The sequence below is a fragment of the Oncorhynchus masou genome, chromosome 23 (assembly GCF_036934945.1).
Source record: "Oncorhynchus masou masou isolate Uvic2021 chromosome 23, UVic_Omas_1.1, whole genome shotgun sequence".
NCBI lineage: Eukaryota > Metazoa > Chordata > Actinopteri > Salmoniformes > Salmonidae > Oncorhynchus > Oncorhynchus masou.
In genome coordinates, this window is record NC_088234.1 from 48924628 (window position 1) to 48941786 (window position 17159).

At 41.1% G+C, this 17159-nt stretch overlaps 1 protein-coding gene across 1 annotated transcript in view; it reads left to right on the plus strand.

The window, feature by feature from the left end:
* The window catches only part of ttc27 (tetratricopeptide repeat domain 27), a 116688-nt gene that overhangs the window by 55944 nt on the left and 43585 nt on the right, over window positions 1-17159 (plus strand). Inside the window, exon 10 of the mRNA XM_064932362.1 lies at window positions 16671-16784. Within this exon, the coding sequence (XP_064788434.1) occupies window positions 16671-16784 (114 nt within the window). The remainder of the gene's footprint in view (window positions 1-16670; window positions 16785-17159) is intronic.

Genomic DNA, 17159 nt, shown 5'->3' on the forward strand with positions numbered 1-17159 from the left:
GTTGCATTTATATTTTTCTTCTGTATACATTGTGATATTGCAGACAACTCAGTTAATACACCTCTGTATTTTGAAGTAAAGTTTACCTGAGGCTGAATGTGACTAGTCTGGACACGCCAGTCAGACGCTCACCTCTGTCATGGACCACTGATGTCTTTGCTCTGGCTCACGTTCCAGGAATGAGCTGAAGAATGGTCTGCCATTTCAAGGGCCGGCTTAGGCTTCACTCTGGGGAAAAATCTCGGAAATCTATTTGGAAAGCCCAAGTCGGTCATAGAGAAACCAAGAACGGCCACAGAGGTTAATTTATTGCCTTGGAGTTGGTGGCTGTTCCACCGTAAATCTCCCCCGTCCGCTCCAGGCTGATGTCTTAACCAGAGCTGGCTTTTCATGTATATTCTGAAATGTATTTTATAGTTTTAAGTGGTTTTCAAAGTTTATTAGCAGATTAAGTTGTTGGTCTATGAAGCAAGTATATTTGCACATTACGTTTCTCAAACTTTGGTACTATTTTCATCTAGAATTTGCATTGGGCCACTCAGTCTCGATATGCAGTAAATACAGTTAAGATGTAACTCAGTCGTCAACTGTTTTTCCTGACACTTTTGTCAAATCTGGACTTTGATAGGGCCACAAGATGCATTCGGGAGGTTACATTTCCTCTTCTCGCATGTTGCCTTGATTCTGATCACCATGCCCAGCACCTCAAATTATTCCTCCTCCCTCATCGCCGGCGAATACCTTAAGCAGAACAAAGCATGTCCCCCTCGGTTTGAGCCAGGGCGTCGTGAGGGTTGTGAGAGGCAATTGGAGTGCGACGGCTGCCTTGTCTCTCCGAATGAGAAACTCCAATTGTGTGGCGGTAGGCTGCTGCCCAACCCCAAACTTCCAGACTGACAGATAAGTCCCCCAGTCAGCACGGCACTGAGGCCACCTCTATGATCTGTCCTCCATTTAAACCTGCCCTACAAGTGCACCACTCAACACACACTTTTCTGTAAAGTCATTGAACATAAATCAAAAATGAAAAGCTTTTATTGCTGCTGTCACTTCTGGTTTTCTGCACCTTCATGGGACCACCAAATGTTTAGACTAATCAGAGACCTGCAGTTTTAGCCTGACATTGTTGCTAGCCAGTGTCTTGTGATTGTGGAGATTCCTAGATTGCAGGCCTTTAAGCGGAGTTTTGAGCCAAATGTTTGTTAGATCGAGCTTCACAAAATAGGATCGAAGGGATTTAAGCTATTTTTGTAGTTGGGTTCAAGACGGCCCCGGATTAGATTGTCATGCCAGGGTATAATCATCGACTTTCATAGAGATGAACTGTTATTACACATCTCTTTATATTTTTCCTCATAGAACCACCTCTTTGCAGAATAGTAAGATTTACCTGCCCCCTCTGTAATGATCGGCTGTTATTTACTTATTTAGGGTAGGGCTGAATATTTTCTTGGTATTTTACAAATGTTACACCCCCGAGATATAAATCCCTTTTCTCCCAGGTAACCCGAAAGTGTCATTCTCTAAAAATGTCTTGATTTGATCGGCATGGAAATTCAAGTCTGACGCTACCTGAGCCTGATGAGCCGTACATTATGCACATTTTATGAGCCCTACATCAAAGACATTTTATGAGCCCAAGCCTAGAGAAGCCGAAAAAATAGTGCTGTCATCCAATACATAGTTTATATATTTTACCTTTTTATTTAGGCTATCGCACATTGCGCACGACAGGAAACATACAAGCCCATAGATTATTTTTTGTTTGTCTTGGGTATCAAGCTCCAGTAGGCTACTCTTTTTGAGTGTGGATTGTGTTACAGTATTGTATTATGTACCTTCAAACCTTGAAGCTGGGAGATAACGTGCAATGCTGGTGCAGTACATGTGGGCCTACAAAGTTACAATTATAGGCTAGTGAATTCAATTTTAATTTCAGAAATGTAGCCCATTTAAACATTTTACAATTAGTAGTCTGACTTATAGGCCTATATAGGCTACCTTTCATAATGTTTCCCCTAAAGTTGCACGGCATGTATGTTAGCCTACCTTTTTCTCTCTCTATTTTGGCTTCATTTCTTTCTCGCTTTCAACAGTTTAAATGATGAAAATAAAATAATTTAATGACATGCTTGAATAATATAGGACTAAAATAGGATACAAGCAGCTTTTTTCCCCCCACTGCTCTTCAAGAAGATTGAATGGTTGTGTCTGAATAAATAACTGCTATAGCCTACCGCGTTCTATTGGCTGCTGTATTTAACATTCAGCAAACAAGAGCTTGCATCTCTTTTCGAATGGTCTTAGTATAAGAAATACACAAACATTTAAAAAAACAACACATCAAGCTTTTTTAGTGTAGCTGTAACTAGGATTCCAAGTGGAAGTGTTTATTTTTTGTTGTTTTTATTATTATGGAAAGGCCAGCAGAGCGCAGGTGTTGAGCAAGAGGCTAAAAGTTAGAAGCTTATGCATATAACCCATCAGTCCTTACCTAAATACAGGGCTTTGCTTCATTGAATGTATTACCTGAAAGAGGTAGGGTAAAAAATAAAGAAAAACCCTTGAATGGAGTACGTGTCCAAACTTTTGACTGGGAAATCAGTGCATACTTGAGCACACTGTCACTCCCACAATTCCATATAATAATGGAATTGTGGGAGGGACAGTGTGCTCAAGTATGCACTGATTTCCCAGTCAAAAGTTTGGACACCTACTCCATTCAAGGGTTTTTCTTTATTTTTTACTATTTTCTACATAGTAGAATAATAGTGAAGACATCAAAACTATGAAATAACACACATGGAATCGTGTAGAAATCAAAGTGTTAATCAAAATATTTTTGGTTCTTCAAAGTAGCCACCCTTTGTCTTGATGACAGCTTTGCAAAGTCTTGGCATTCTGTCAACCAGCTTCATCAGGTAGTCACCTGGAATGAATTTCAATTAACAGGTGTGCCTTGTTAATTTGTGGAATTTCTTTCCTTAATCTTGAAACTCCCCATCCCGGATCCGGGATCGTGACTAAAGCCTCAGGCTCATTAGCATAACGCAACGTTAACGATTTCTGAAAATCGCAAATAAAATTAAAATAATGCGTTTGCTCTCAAGCTTAGCCTTTTCTTAACAACACTGTCATCTCAGATTTTCAAAATATGCTTTTGAACCATAGAAATGGACTAATTTGTGTAAGAGTATGCAAAGCTAGCTAGCATAGCATTTTGTGTAGCATGTAGCACGCAACATTTTCACAAAAGCCAGATAACCAAATAAATAAAATCATTTACCTTTGAAGAGCTTCTGATGTTTTCAATGAGGAGGCTCTCAGTCACATACCAAATGCGCAGTGTTTCCTGAAAGCGTCTGTGTGTAGGAGAAATCGTTCCGTTTTCTACATTGCGCCTGGCTACTGAAACGAACCGAAAATGCAGTCACCTACAACGTAAAACTTTTTCCGGATTAACTACATAATATCGACCGAAACATGGCAAACGTTGTTTGGAATCAGTCCTCAAGGTGTTTTTTTCACATATCTCTTCATTGACATGCAGTTCGTGGAAGCTTGCTTTCCTCTCTGTATTCCTTGGAAAAATACTGGCAGGTGACTTTTGCGCACCAATTTCGGCGCAGGACACCGGGCGGACACGTGGTAAATGTGGTCTCTTATGGTCAATCTTCCAATGATCTGCCTACAAATACGTCACAATGCTGCAGACACCTTGGGGAAACGACAGAGAGGGTTGATTCATTCCTCTTGCGTTCACAGCCATATAAGGAGATCATGACAAACAGAGCCTCAAAAATCCTTGTCATTTCCTGGATGCCATCTCATCTTGGTTTTGCCTGAAGCTCACGTTAAAGGGCACGCACAGAGAAGATCTTTGTATTTCTGGACACGTCAGAGTGTTTTCTTTCGAACAGTAGCAATTATATGCATAGTCGAGCATCTTTTTGTGACAAAATATCTTGTTTAAAACGGGAACGTTTTTCATCCAAAAATGAAATTGCGCCCCTAGAGTTCCAAGAAGTTAATGCATTTGAGCCAATCAGTTGTGTTGTGACAAGGTAGGGGTGGTATACAGAAGATAGCCCTATTTGTTAAAAGACCAAGTACATATTATGTCAAGAACCGCTGAAATAAGCAAAGGAAAATGATAGTCAATCATTACCTTAATACATGAAGTTCAATCAATCTGGAACATTTCAAGAACTTTGAATGTTTCTTCAAGTGCAATCACAACCATAAAGCGCTATGATGAAACTGGCTCTCATGAGGACCGCCACAGGAAAGGAAGACGCAAAGTTACCTCTGCAATAGAGGATACATTCATTAGTTAACTGCACCTCAGATTGCAGCCCAAATAAATGCTTCACAGAATTCAAGTAACAGACACATCTCAACATCAGCTGTTCAGAAGAGACTGTGTGAATGGTCGAATTGCTACAAAGAAACCACTACTAAAGGACACCAATAAGAATATACTTGCTTGGGCCAAGTAACACCAGCAATGGACATTAGACTGGTGGAAATCTGTCCTTTTGGTCTGATGAGTCCAAATTTGTGATATTTGATTCCAAGCACGGTCTTCGTGAGATGCAGAACAAGTGAAAGGATGATCTCCGCAGGTGTGGTTCCCAACGTGAAGCATGGAGGTGTGATGGTGTGAGGGTGCTTTGCTGGTGACACTGTTGGTGATGTATTTAGAATTCAAGGCACACTTAACCAGCATGGCTACCACAGCGATATGCCATCCCATCTGGTTTGTGCTTAGTGAGACTATCATTTGTTTTTAAACAGGACAATGACCCAAAACACGCCTCCAGGCTGTGTAAGGGCTATTTGACCATAAAGGAGAGTGATGGAATGCTGCATCAGATGACCTGGCTTCAACCAAATTGAGATGGTTTGGGATGAGTTGGACTGCACGGTGAAGGAAAAGCAGCTAACTAGGTGCTCTTCATATGTGGGAACTCCTTCAAGACTGTTGGAAAAGCATTCTTCATGAAGCTGGTTGAGAGTGCCATTTTGAAGAACCTAAAATCGAAAATAAATGTATTTAACACTTTTGGTTACTACATGATTCCATGTGCGTTATTTCAATGTTGATGTCTTCACTATTATTCTACAATGTTGAAAATAATAAAAATAAACAACTTGAATGAGCAGGTGTCATCTTTTGATTGGTACTGTGTATATATATATTTTGTCTTTATAGTTAAAGTAAGGTGACCCCTGTAAGCCAGATGGCGATGTTTTAAATTAGCTGCACAGTCACTCCTTATATTAGCCTACTGTTGCATAGTCTATGCTGCAGAAAAAGTATGCGTACCTGTCACAAGGAAAAAAGTTACCATGATAAGATGGTACATGCATTGTGGACTGCTCTCCATAGATGCGCTGTCTGTCCCCACCCCAAGCGTTGATTGATCATGCAGAGAGAAGGCCGTGGAGAAACCAGATTTAAACATCTCTTAATTCAACAGTTCCATTTCACATCATGCTGTTCATAGAAATGTATTGTAATTTACCGGTTTCTCGCTGTTATTTTTCCCGCAATACGGGAGTGGGCGGTAAATCTCGCTGTTCATCCCTACTTCCTTAAAAAAAGAAAATCTCGCTGTTCATCCCTACTTACTTAAAAAAACAAAAATACAGAGCAACAGCAGTCCAATGTTCTCATGAAGTCACTGATGTATTGCGGATTTATTTTATTTGCCGTTATATAGAAAGGATTATTAAAGATGTAATGTAAGAAAAGAGAGAGCCGGAGAGAGACTGCTACGCTTTGCGGAATGCGTGGGTTGTCGCTCTTGCTGCTGCTAGTGAAATTTGCTGATGGACGCGATGGCTATGAGTTAATGTCGGATTTGATTAATTCGGGGTAGCTCTGACATATGCCCGCTGCTCTGTGTTCGCACAAATGTTCTACTGTATATCTGACCTTTTAAGAGAGTGCTGATCATTTCACATGGCTGACTTGTGGTGAGCATGCTGGCCCTAAATTATCCAAAAGTGCCATGTATCACCAAGATGGATAGGTGCTCCTCATTGCTGATGGGAGAGGTGAGTTATCCTCCCTTACAATATAAAGTGCTTTGAGGTCCAGTGAAAGAGCTATCTATACAATGCCATCAATTATTATTTTCATTCTAGATTAGAAAGCATCTTGGTTACAGTATGTTTGAGACTGCTGAACAGCATCAGGGATAGGATTGAGAAATTTCCCATGCTCATGTCTGGCTGTTCCCTAGACTTCTGAGTGTCAAAGGAGTTGGCATTAATGCTAGACTATTATTTCATAAGTCTTCAGGGCCAACACAAGTAGATGATTTTAGGGGAACATTCGGAATTCTCAGCCAATAGCCAAGAACTGAACTTTGCCTTTGATGTTTGTCTATACTCACAGCGGGTCAAGTTCACTAAGTTGGACGGGCTTTGAAGGTAAACTTGAATGTGCTGTCGTTGGAAACTTGGGGCTATCTATATTTTTGGAGATGTAGCTATCTGGATTACTGTTTTGTGTACCCTTTAAAAAGAATCTTACTTCGTCCTTAACAACAAATTAGTTGTGAGTAAGCTAACTCTGAATGCTAGTCCATTTCCACAGTGTACACGTCAATATAATTGCATGTCACCTCACCAAATAATCATTTTGGTTGAGCGTGTCACCTGTTTGATCTATTCTAAATATTTTCTAAACATTTAATACAAATTACAGAAGACATGAAGTAAATCAGATAAAGTTATGCTGCTAGTCTAAAGCCAGTCTTTGCCAGTCGAAAGCAGTACTTAAATGTTTGAGATCTGTCTTGCAGCGTGTGGAGGGGCGTTGCCGCCAGGTGCACCGGTGACCATGGTCTGCTCATTAAGGGACACTTATTACTAATTTGGGGCAAAATGTTTCTGCTCTAGTCCAGATCTTTTAAGTATTCTATATGTACATGTCTGCATCGTACAGGTTGAGTGAATGTATCTAAACTCTCTTATTGTACAATAGTTTACTTTGCTAAGTGTTTCCTTTCACCTGGTCTCTGCCAGTGACTGGAGGGTATAAATGCTTTGGTGTAGAGCATCATGGGTGTTCAAAACTGCCGACTGTCTCTGCAGGAGTTCGTAAGAGTTCTGAGCCCTAGGGGCTAGTCAGGCTGATCTTCAGTCTTTATATTTCAGATGTCTAATTTATCATTTTCATTACTTTACTTTGAGCCTTGTCCAGCATCTTGTTGGATGAGTTTTACATTTTGTAAATACCTGCACCTACTCCAAGAGCCTTAAAACATAAACCATGCACTGGATCTTCTGTTTCCTGCATCGTTCACCGACGCCAGACAGCTCGATCCATCCTTGGCAAGTTGGAGGGCCTACCATCCACCCTTACAAGTTGTTTTTATAGTGTCATTGCTCTCTGTTTGCTATCCGTGGCCATTGACATGACCCTATTAAAATGGACCAAGATCTTTTCAACCATTTCTCAAAATGACTGCCTTCTTCCCCTAGACTGCATTACTGTCACACACCTATAAACCAGGGTCTGTTTGCATCACCTACCTTACTGCTGCTGGGGGCAAATCAGTACCATGCATCCAGCTGCTGCGTTAGCGCGTCTTTTGAAAAGGCTTTAATTAAGGTAATAACACAACGCAGGCTGCTGAGCAAGTCCCCTCGGTTTAGTGCTTTGGGTTCCTCTGCAGACTCCCCAATGGGCCTGGGTCTCTGGCCAGCTGCTCCACCATGATTTTCATCTTTTGGAGTTCGCAGACAGGTGATGTAGTGTGAGGCGGTTGTCCAAGCAAGCTCAGCCAATAATACGGATGGATCTTCATTTGAAACTGCACTGCCTTACCCTATAAATCTGTTTGCCATTACTCTTTAACTCAGGACCAATACACACACCTACATCTTTTGGTCAATTGATTTGATGTACTATTCTGCATTTGTTGTTTGTGAAGATATTTTAGAATGTTAATATAGATTGATATCAAATTTCTTTCAGGCTATTCGTGGACAATACTGACATGCGATTCATAGCCCATGTTGAGAAGATGCTCTAAAGCCCATTGCTTGTTTGTGATGGGTTTAACTAAACATTCTGCATCATCATTTGCTTTTAATTATCCAATGATTTATGGTTACTACCTTCTAGCGGAAGGACTGCATAACAATGACTATTCTCTGTTGTGCTAATGTCCCATTTGAATGCCATTGTGACTTGTTTACCATTTACAAACACATTTTGGATTGTGATTACTGTTGTTCACCTTGCACACAACGTAGTTCATGGTGCTTTATTCCTGCATATTTGTTTGTTGCTGCAACCCTATGATATAAATCAAATGCAGGCCCATTGCCCAACAAACATACGATTCAGAATAGTCTATTCTCTACAAATGACCCAGGTAAAACATTTTTATAGGCATAGCCTTATTAGCATTTCATGCAGTTAATCATTTTTATAAACAGTACTTTGCAGTTTCACAGGTGTTTCAGATACTGTCAGCAAGGTGTCATCTTGGTTGAAAAAAGGAGTTTGATCATGTGTGGCAGTGTGATAAGGTCATTGAGGCTTTGTTACACTAGTGGAGCAGTGTTGGTGAGGCATATTGGCTGACCTTGCTCTCCCCCCTCCATATTACTTTACTGATGAGCTTAGATGATAGAGATAAGATCGCAAATATGGGAAGGTGGAAAAAGGCTTCTTAGCGGCCACATTCATCCAGGCTAGCACCATGATCCCAATCACACAGCCGTGTCAATGCAGGTCACCTCCATACTGGAGACCTCATGACCTTAGGTGGGTAGGGGCAGTGCAGTAAAAAAATGTGATTTGCTTGTTTTTTTTGTTTCCACACTACGGTCAAAATAACACTGAAATTATGAAAATTCTGATAATGCTCTTTTAGTGTAAGACCTCTGCGATCTGCCAATCAGGGCTGTGTATGTAAATAGATTTACATTTGTATCAACACGCCTACATGATCAGACTGAGCATTTTAATAACAAAAGCAGGCTCTGGGTAATAAATTATCAAAAACATATTTATTTTCATGAATTACAGGGATGTTTTAGACAGTGACAACATCAAAAATACTGCATGGGGGCTATAACGCCTTATCTGAGATGAGACAACTTTTCAATGGCGATTTAAGCTTACCTTGTATATCTGATCTTGGCTTGAACAAAAGGAAAGGTGAAAAAAACATTGTATCCTGTCCATTTGGCTTAGCTAGCTTGGTCCTTTCTCATTTTCTCAGCCTTTGTCAACCAACATAGTCAATATTAGGGCTTCCTGGGTCACTGAAATTATATATTATTGAGTTGATTATTGTTGGCAATGTATTAAACTTACATACTTGGACTTTGTAATATTGCAGCTTGTACTGTACCAATGAATACAACCCTGCATGTCTGTGATCTTAATCTGCTTTGCCACTGTTAAAAGCTTTAAAAAGGGCCAGTCTTATCCATTTCCTGTCTTGGTTTTAAGGGTGTTGTGTATAACATTTATGATTTTGTCATGATCCCATTCCATATTAGTGATTCTGCAATGGTAGTGCTTCCTTTTGAGTTTGCCAGATATGTATTTTTGCCAACTGTTCTTTAGAGCCACACACACCCTCAGGTCAGTGTCAAAAGTGTTTTCCTGAGCCTGGGCGACATGGCCTAAAACTCATATCTCAAGTTTTTTTTAACATATCGGCAATTCATGATATTTATCTAGATTTTTTTAATGAACTTTTTCTCTACGATTTGTACAATTCAAAGGTAAAACCCACTCCATTTAAAACAGTTACCAATAGTCTAATGAATTCAGAGTTTGATATGTTACCTAGGCTGAATATATGCCTTCCACAACCACAATGAAAATAGTTGTATATATATTTTTTTGCATTCACTGAAATGGCTTTCAGGTCTGCCTAAAAATGCAATTTTTTGTTACACATGTAACCAGAGCCACGCATAATGCACATTCACTAATAATGCAGCAGGCATAATATTAATTTAACACAGGTCTTATAAACAATCTCTCACGCAGAAGCCTACATGCTAGTGAGTAGCCAGCTAATATTTATATTTCAAGTTTATCTAGGGAAAATTTCACAAGCTCTGAATTCAGCTAACAAGGCAAAAAGGTTAAATTATTATGAACACAACCTGTTCTCTGTTTCCAACTGTTTGAACAGCATGCTATCCTGTCCACTCCGTTCAGATGTTTAAATCAAGTTGCATACCTTATTTCTCAGAATGAGAACGAGTTGCCAGTTCCTTATATAATAGTTTTATGCTTATTGCACATTTATAAAAAGACTAAACAGCTCGTATAACAATCTTTATTTGACCAAAATGCTGCTAGCGAAATGTGGTACTGTAATGTGTGATAAACTGAGTATTCATTTTCCAGAATTGATGTTTATTGGTACATCCATTTTAGTAGTGTCTGCTCTGCTCGAAATTTGAGTTGAAACATGAACAAGATATGGTTTGAAAAGTTAACTTCTCTATTACACTAAAATGTCTCCCATCTGTTTCGGTGTGCGATTCTGTTGGACCAAACCTCAAATGCAAATAGCGAGTTGAAACCATTTGTCAGAGAGGAAGAAGTGATCTCTCATCTGCTGTGAGTGGTAGGGGGAGGGGCTCGGGAGAAAGAGAAAGTGAGAGGTTTCACTTTCACCAAAATCTGACCAAAATAAGCTCAATGTGTTTCTATGCGCTTATTTTAAACCTTGTCACCTCCCTTCCCGCCTCTGTGATAACCACTCCCATGGTTACATGCCGACTAGACTGGGCGTTGGCCATTTCGCGGTCTAGTCAGCATTTGGCGAACCACACCAGACGTGATCAGGACACACAGGTTGAAATATCAAAATGAACTCTGAATCAATTATATTAATTTGGGGACAGGTTGAAACATTCATGGCAAGCTAGCTAGCTAGCTTGCTGTTGCTAGCTAATTTGTCCTGGGATATAAACATTGGGTTGTTATTTTACCTGAAATGCACAAGGTCCTCTACTCTGACAATTAATCCACACATAAGGGTAAACCGAGTTTGTTTCCAGTAATTTCTCCTCCTTCAGTCCTCTTCTTTGGACTATGGCGGTTGGCAACCAACTTTAAGGTGCATTACCACCAACTGGACTGGAGTGTGGACCTCAGTTCATCTTTCAATCACCCACGTGGATATATGCTCCTAAAAACCAATGAGTAGATGGGAGAGGCGAGACTTGCAGCGCGTCAAAAAATTGAACGCAGACTTTCGTTGCCGCACGCGAGCAGTTTGGATTAAATGATTGAATAACATGTATGTGTACGCAACGTGAGCGCTGTGGTCAGCATGTTAGGGTGGAGATATGAGCATCTCGTCATTATATTCAGATCTCTGGTGTAAATGGGAAGGTGCACAGCAGGAGCTAACGAGGATAGCTCAAATAGATATGTAAACAAGAGGACATAAACCCTCGTAAAAATACAGAACCTCGATTCTGCGATACAAGCATTTGGAATATCACGCAAAAACATAAATTAGAATGAATCTAATTAATTAGATATATCGCTCAGCCCTACAGCAAACCCATGGGAGTTATCATGTAGAGGCCAGGGCTGGAAATAGGATTGATAAGTTTGTCAAACGACCCAGAAAGTTGTTTTCTTATATGGACAGATGTGGCAGCCTGACTTGTTACATCACGCAACTCAGCGAAGGCAGTCTACAGTGAAATCATGGCTGGGATAGGGTTTGCTGTGTTCTGCTAAATGCCGATCTCCAATCTGTCCTTTGCCGCCCACTGAGGGCTACTGGGAAGGGTTTCGGGAAGTGGTTGAACTGGAAGTGTTGCCATAGCGGCATGGATACAATGTGAGTGGAGGCTTGAACGATGTGGGAGGAGGGTGACTACATCTTACATTGTTGTTTCTCTAGCCCCGTAGGAGGAAGTCACTTTGTGATAATCGTCTCGCAACTTGGCATGGAAGTTGGGGGGGGGGGTCTGTTCTAACTATCCGCATTTAGGCATTCACTATACCCCTGTCTATACACCACGATACTGATGCCGCTATTATTGTATTTCTTACCTTCTGTTTACCATACATCATACTGCTGTACTGTTCAACCCATGGGCTCTGGTGATATGTCTAGTGGAAGATGGGATGTCTTGCTTTGTTTTTCTATCCCAGGCTGATTTTGATCAGGTCTCAAGTTCTGACATGGCGCAGAGGCCAGACACTGTACAGCCAGGGGAAAACACATGTTGACTCTGCTCAGAGGAAGTGAGCTTGTGAGAGACGAAAATATCCATTTGCTTTGCAGCTAAATATGTCACACATTGTTCCTGTGTGGAACTTTAATGATCTGCTTCTTCCCTAATGGGTTATTATACTGAACAAAAATATAAACGCAACATGCAACACTTTCAAAGATTTTTACTGAGTTACAGTTCATGTAAGGAAGTCAGTAAATATAAATAAATTCATTAGTCCCTAATCTATGGATTTCACATGACTGGGAATACAGATATGCATCCGGTTCTCTTTCATCTTCCAGGAATTGTGTACAGATCCTTGTGACATGGGACCGTGCATGATCATGCTGAAACATAAGGTCATGGCGGTGGGTGAATGGCACGACAATGGGCATCAGGATCTCGTCACAGAATCTGTGTCCATTCAAATTGCCATTAATAAAATGCCTTTGTGTTGGTTGTCAATAGCTTATGCCTGGCCATACCTTAACTCTACCATGGGGCATTCTGTTCAAAATGTTGACATCAGCAAACCGCTCACCCACATGATGCCATACACGTGCTCTGTGAGGCCGGTTGGACGTACCGGCAAATTTTCTAAAACGATGTAGGAGGTTGCTTACGGTAGAGAAATGAACATTGAATTCTCCTGCAAGTGGTCTGGTGGACATTTCTGTAATCAGCATGCCAATTGCACGCTCCTTTAAAACTTGAGACATCTGTGGCATTGTGTTGTGACAAAACTGCGCATTTTAGAGTGGCCTTTTATTGGTCCCCATCACAAGGTGCACCTGTGTAATGATCATGCCGTTTAATCAGCTTCTTGGTATGCCACACCTGTCAGATGGATGGATTATTTAGGAGAAATGCTCACTAACAGGGATTTAAACTAATTTGTGCACCAATTATTTTGCAAAATAAGCTTTTGGAGCATATGAATCATTTCTGGGATCTTTTGTTTCACCTTTACATGTTGCGTTTATGTTTTTGTTGTAGAGTTGAGCACTGAATTTTGAATGTTCTCAAATAGTTACCCTTTAAATTGCCAAGCAACGACATAGGAATGTATTGGAAAAGCAACATACCCTTACCAGCTTTCTCTTTTATCTTTTCAGCTCTAACTTGTGCTCCTCTTGGCATCCTTCCTAAACTCTTTGTCTTGAGCCTCACAAAGGTCCCTGCTAGGAGAGGGAGGACAGGACTCTAACAATATAGACTTGTCAACTCCCCAGGAAGCAGAAATCAATGCCATAACACATTTTTTCCTTTTTTGTTTTTTTTATTGGATTTGTCAATTTGTTCCCCATATGAGGATTTGTTACCAGCGATTAGTATTCGATATTTCACATACGCGACCTCCCTATATACCATAATACATTTTTTGCGCTCTGAGGAGATGGTGTTCTCACCTCCTGCCTCACTGGTCCCTAGGAAGAGGGCCCCTTCCCTGAGGGACATGTGCAAACACTACCCTCTGAGGTTCCAGTGGGCTTCAATGTACTGTATGGGATACACCCAGACTGTCTGCCAGCTCCCTTCCCATCCCTCCTCTACTGGGTAGAGGGGAACATTGGCTGGGCAAACATCACCCGGGACCTGTTCTCTAAATTTAAACACTGCCTCCTGCTCGCCACTGGCGGTGACACATTCCTACTGCATGTGTCTCCTACACAGTGTCTCCTACACAGTGTATGGAAGTCCATTTGTTTTAAGGTCAAACATTATTTTTCTTTTTTTGTTGTCTTTGTGGCATTTGGGTCTATTTACAATGTACACTAGATGTTGACTTTGTATTCACAGTTAGCTATTCAGATGCCGGTCAATACGGATTCCCTGTAGATGTTACAGCCCAATCCAAATCTTTATTTAGTAACATACCGGTATAATGTGAAAGGTCAAGTAATGTTGAAATGCCCGCTCACCCACTGCCTCCCTGGTCTGTCCTTTGGTAGACAGACAACCTCAGTCCTGTGAGACAAGATGTACTGCCGCTGTAGCAGGAAGGGGTCGCCACTGACTCCACAGTGAGTAATGTGCTTCCTGCCCCAGACAGGAAGTGGGACTCACCTCGCACCAAACCTCCGTCCTTACTCACACCAAACAGACCCCCCCCCCCTCCCCTCCCGTGGACCAGAGGGGTATACTATGTTCCGGGTTTGATGAGTGAGGTAACTTTGGTCAACTCAGGATAACCGGTCATACGAAAGTGACTCACCTTTTAGCCAGGTCAGTTTCTATGACAATGAATCCTTCAGAATGAATAACTCGGTGCTAACTCCATTTATCCTGAATGAAGTGTCTAAGCCATGAGGACCAATGAAATCAGATACCCACCTTTGCAAGAGGGTGGGTATCATCCTTTATATTGAGCAAGACAACTGAAGAAATATTTTATCATTTATTTTTTAAAATGCATATCATATGACACATTTGGTAATGACTGCATTTGCTTTCCAAACTGTACGTTATTCACGCAATTGTATTTAGAAATTTGCGTAAGGCAAATGACAACCTCAACCAACCATAGACATAATTTATAATCCATAGATGGTCGTTCCCATTCAGGTTCAAGTCAAGACTGGCAGCCATTGTTAGTGTACCCATGAGTTTAACAGTCAAATTGCCAGGGTAAGAGGTTCCAAAACCCTTCGATGGGTTATATGTCTATTGCCACAACGCAGCAAGCTGTTTCACAGATAGGAGCATAGGCGTGGGGAAAAAGGTGCCCGTGCATTGATAAGCACACCAAAGGACGGCATTGAAAAGTAATACAATTAAAAAAGACGCCACTTCTAAAATTCTATTTCGCACCATAGCCTGCAGAATTTGCAAGATAACCGTTCATTCATTTTGATTTCGGCACAAATAAAAAATGTTGCACTGACTTTCCCATGGATTGCTGTTTCAGCATTGTGTCAATCGAGTTTGGCACAGTTACAAGCCTGCTAGAGTTAGCGGCAGGCAGGTAATATCCACCGTCGTAGTAAGGATGAAGCCTGACCTGGAATGTGAAGCTAACTGTAGCTGGCTAGCTTTATAAAACCTTGTAGTATCTAGCTTGCTTTGTAGTATACCACTTTGGTTGGAGTGAGAGGGCCTCATCAGGTTTACCTGCTCTAATGTACTGAGTTTCCTGTACCTACCTTTATTCCCATGGGAAGTCCTAGTGATGTCATAAGAGCGTCCTACTTTACTAGTTCTTATGCTTTGGTCAGAGATTACTGTTTTTGAGAAACTATGTAAAAGGCTAATTTTATTATTCCTATTTGTGTGCCATCACTATCTGAGAGACCTGACTATCCCTTTAACCTCTTGGAACTCCCCATCCCGGATCCAGGATCGTGACTAAAGCCTCAGGCTCATTAGCATAACGCAACGTTAATGATTTCTGAAAATCGCAAATAAAATGAAAATAATGCGTCTGCTCTCAAGCTTAGCCTTTTCTTAACAACACTGTCATTTCAGATTTTCAAAATATGCTTTTGAACCATAGAAATTGACTAATTTGTGTAAGAGTATGCAAAGCTAGCATAGCATTTTGAGTAGCATTTAGCACGCAACATTTTCACAAAAACCAGATAACCAAATAAATAAAATCATTTACCTTTGAAGAGCTTCTGATGTTTTCAATGAGGAGACTCTGTTACATACCAAATGCGCAGTTTTTCCTGAAAGCGTCTGTGTGTAGGAGAAATCGTTCCGTTTCTACATTGCGTCTGGCTACCGAAACGAACCGAAAATTCAGTCACCTACAACGTAAAACTTTTTCTGGATTAACTACATAATATCGACCGAAACATGGCAAACGTTGTTTGGAATCAATCCTCAAGGTGTTTTTTCACATATCTCTTCATTGATATGCAGTTCGTGGAAGCTTGCTTTCCTCTCTGTATCCCATGGAAAAATACTGGCAGCTGGCTTTTGCGCACCAATTTCGGCGCAGGACACCGGGCGGACACCTGGTAAATGTGGTCTCTTATGGTCAATCTTCCAATGATCTGCCTACAAATACGTCACAATGCTGCAGACACCTTGGGGAAACGACAGAAAGGGCAGGCTCATTCCTCTCGCATTCACAGCCATATAAGGAGACAATGGAAAACAGAGCCTCAAAAATCCTGCTCATTTCCTGGATGCCGTCTCATCTTGGTTTTGCCTGAAGCTCACGTTCTAGGGCACGCACAGAAAATATCTTGGTAGTTCTGGACACGTCAGAGTGTTTTCTTTCGAAAGCTATCAATTATATGCATAGTCGAACATCTTTTTGTGACAAAATATCTTGTTTAAAACGGGAACGTTTTTCATCCAAAAATGAAATAGCGCCCCCAGAGCATCAACAGGTTAATCTGAGATTGATGTTCCTAAAAGTCCATAATGAAATGAAATTGTCTTGAATCTCCATGTCCTTACTGGTCTTTCTTCCCTCCCTGCAGTGCATATTGTCTCAACCCAAGTTCTGGGCGGTGGAGGTGACAGCACTGTGTCTAAGGACCAAGCTGGAGAAGGGCAGCTCTCGGCGGGTAGAGAGGGCCATGATGCAGACACAGGTAAGAGCGATGAGGGGTCACACGGGGTAGGTTTCAACGAGATACTCTATGCCACACTCATGGTGAACGTCACTTTTGGAAGCTCACATCTCAAGTCTCAGGTACTGTACAGTCGTGGCCAAAAGTTTTGAGAATGACACGAATATTAATTTCCACAAAGTTTGCTGCTTCAATGTCTTCAGATATTTTTTTCAGATGTTACTATGGAAGAGTGAAGTATAATTACAAGCGTTTCATAGGTGTCAAAGGCTTTTATTGACAATTACATGACGTTGATGCAGTCAATATTTGCAGTGTTGACCCTTCTTTTTCAAGACATCTGCAATCCGCCCTGGCATGCTGTCAATTAACCTCTGGGCCACATCCTGACTGATG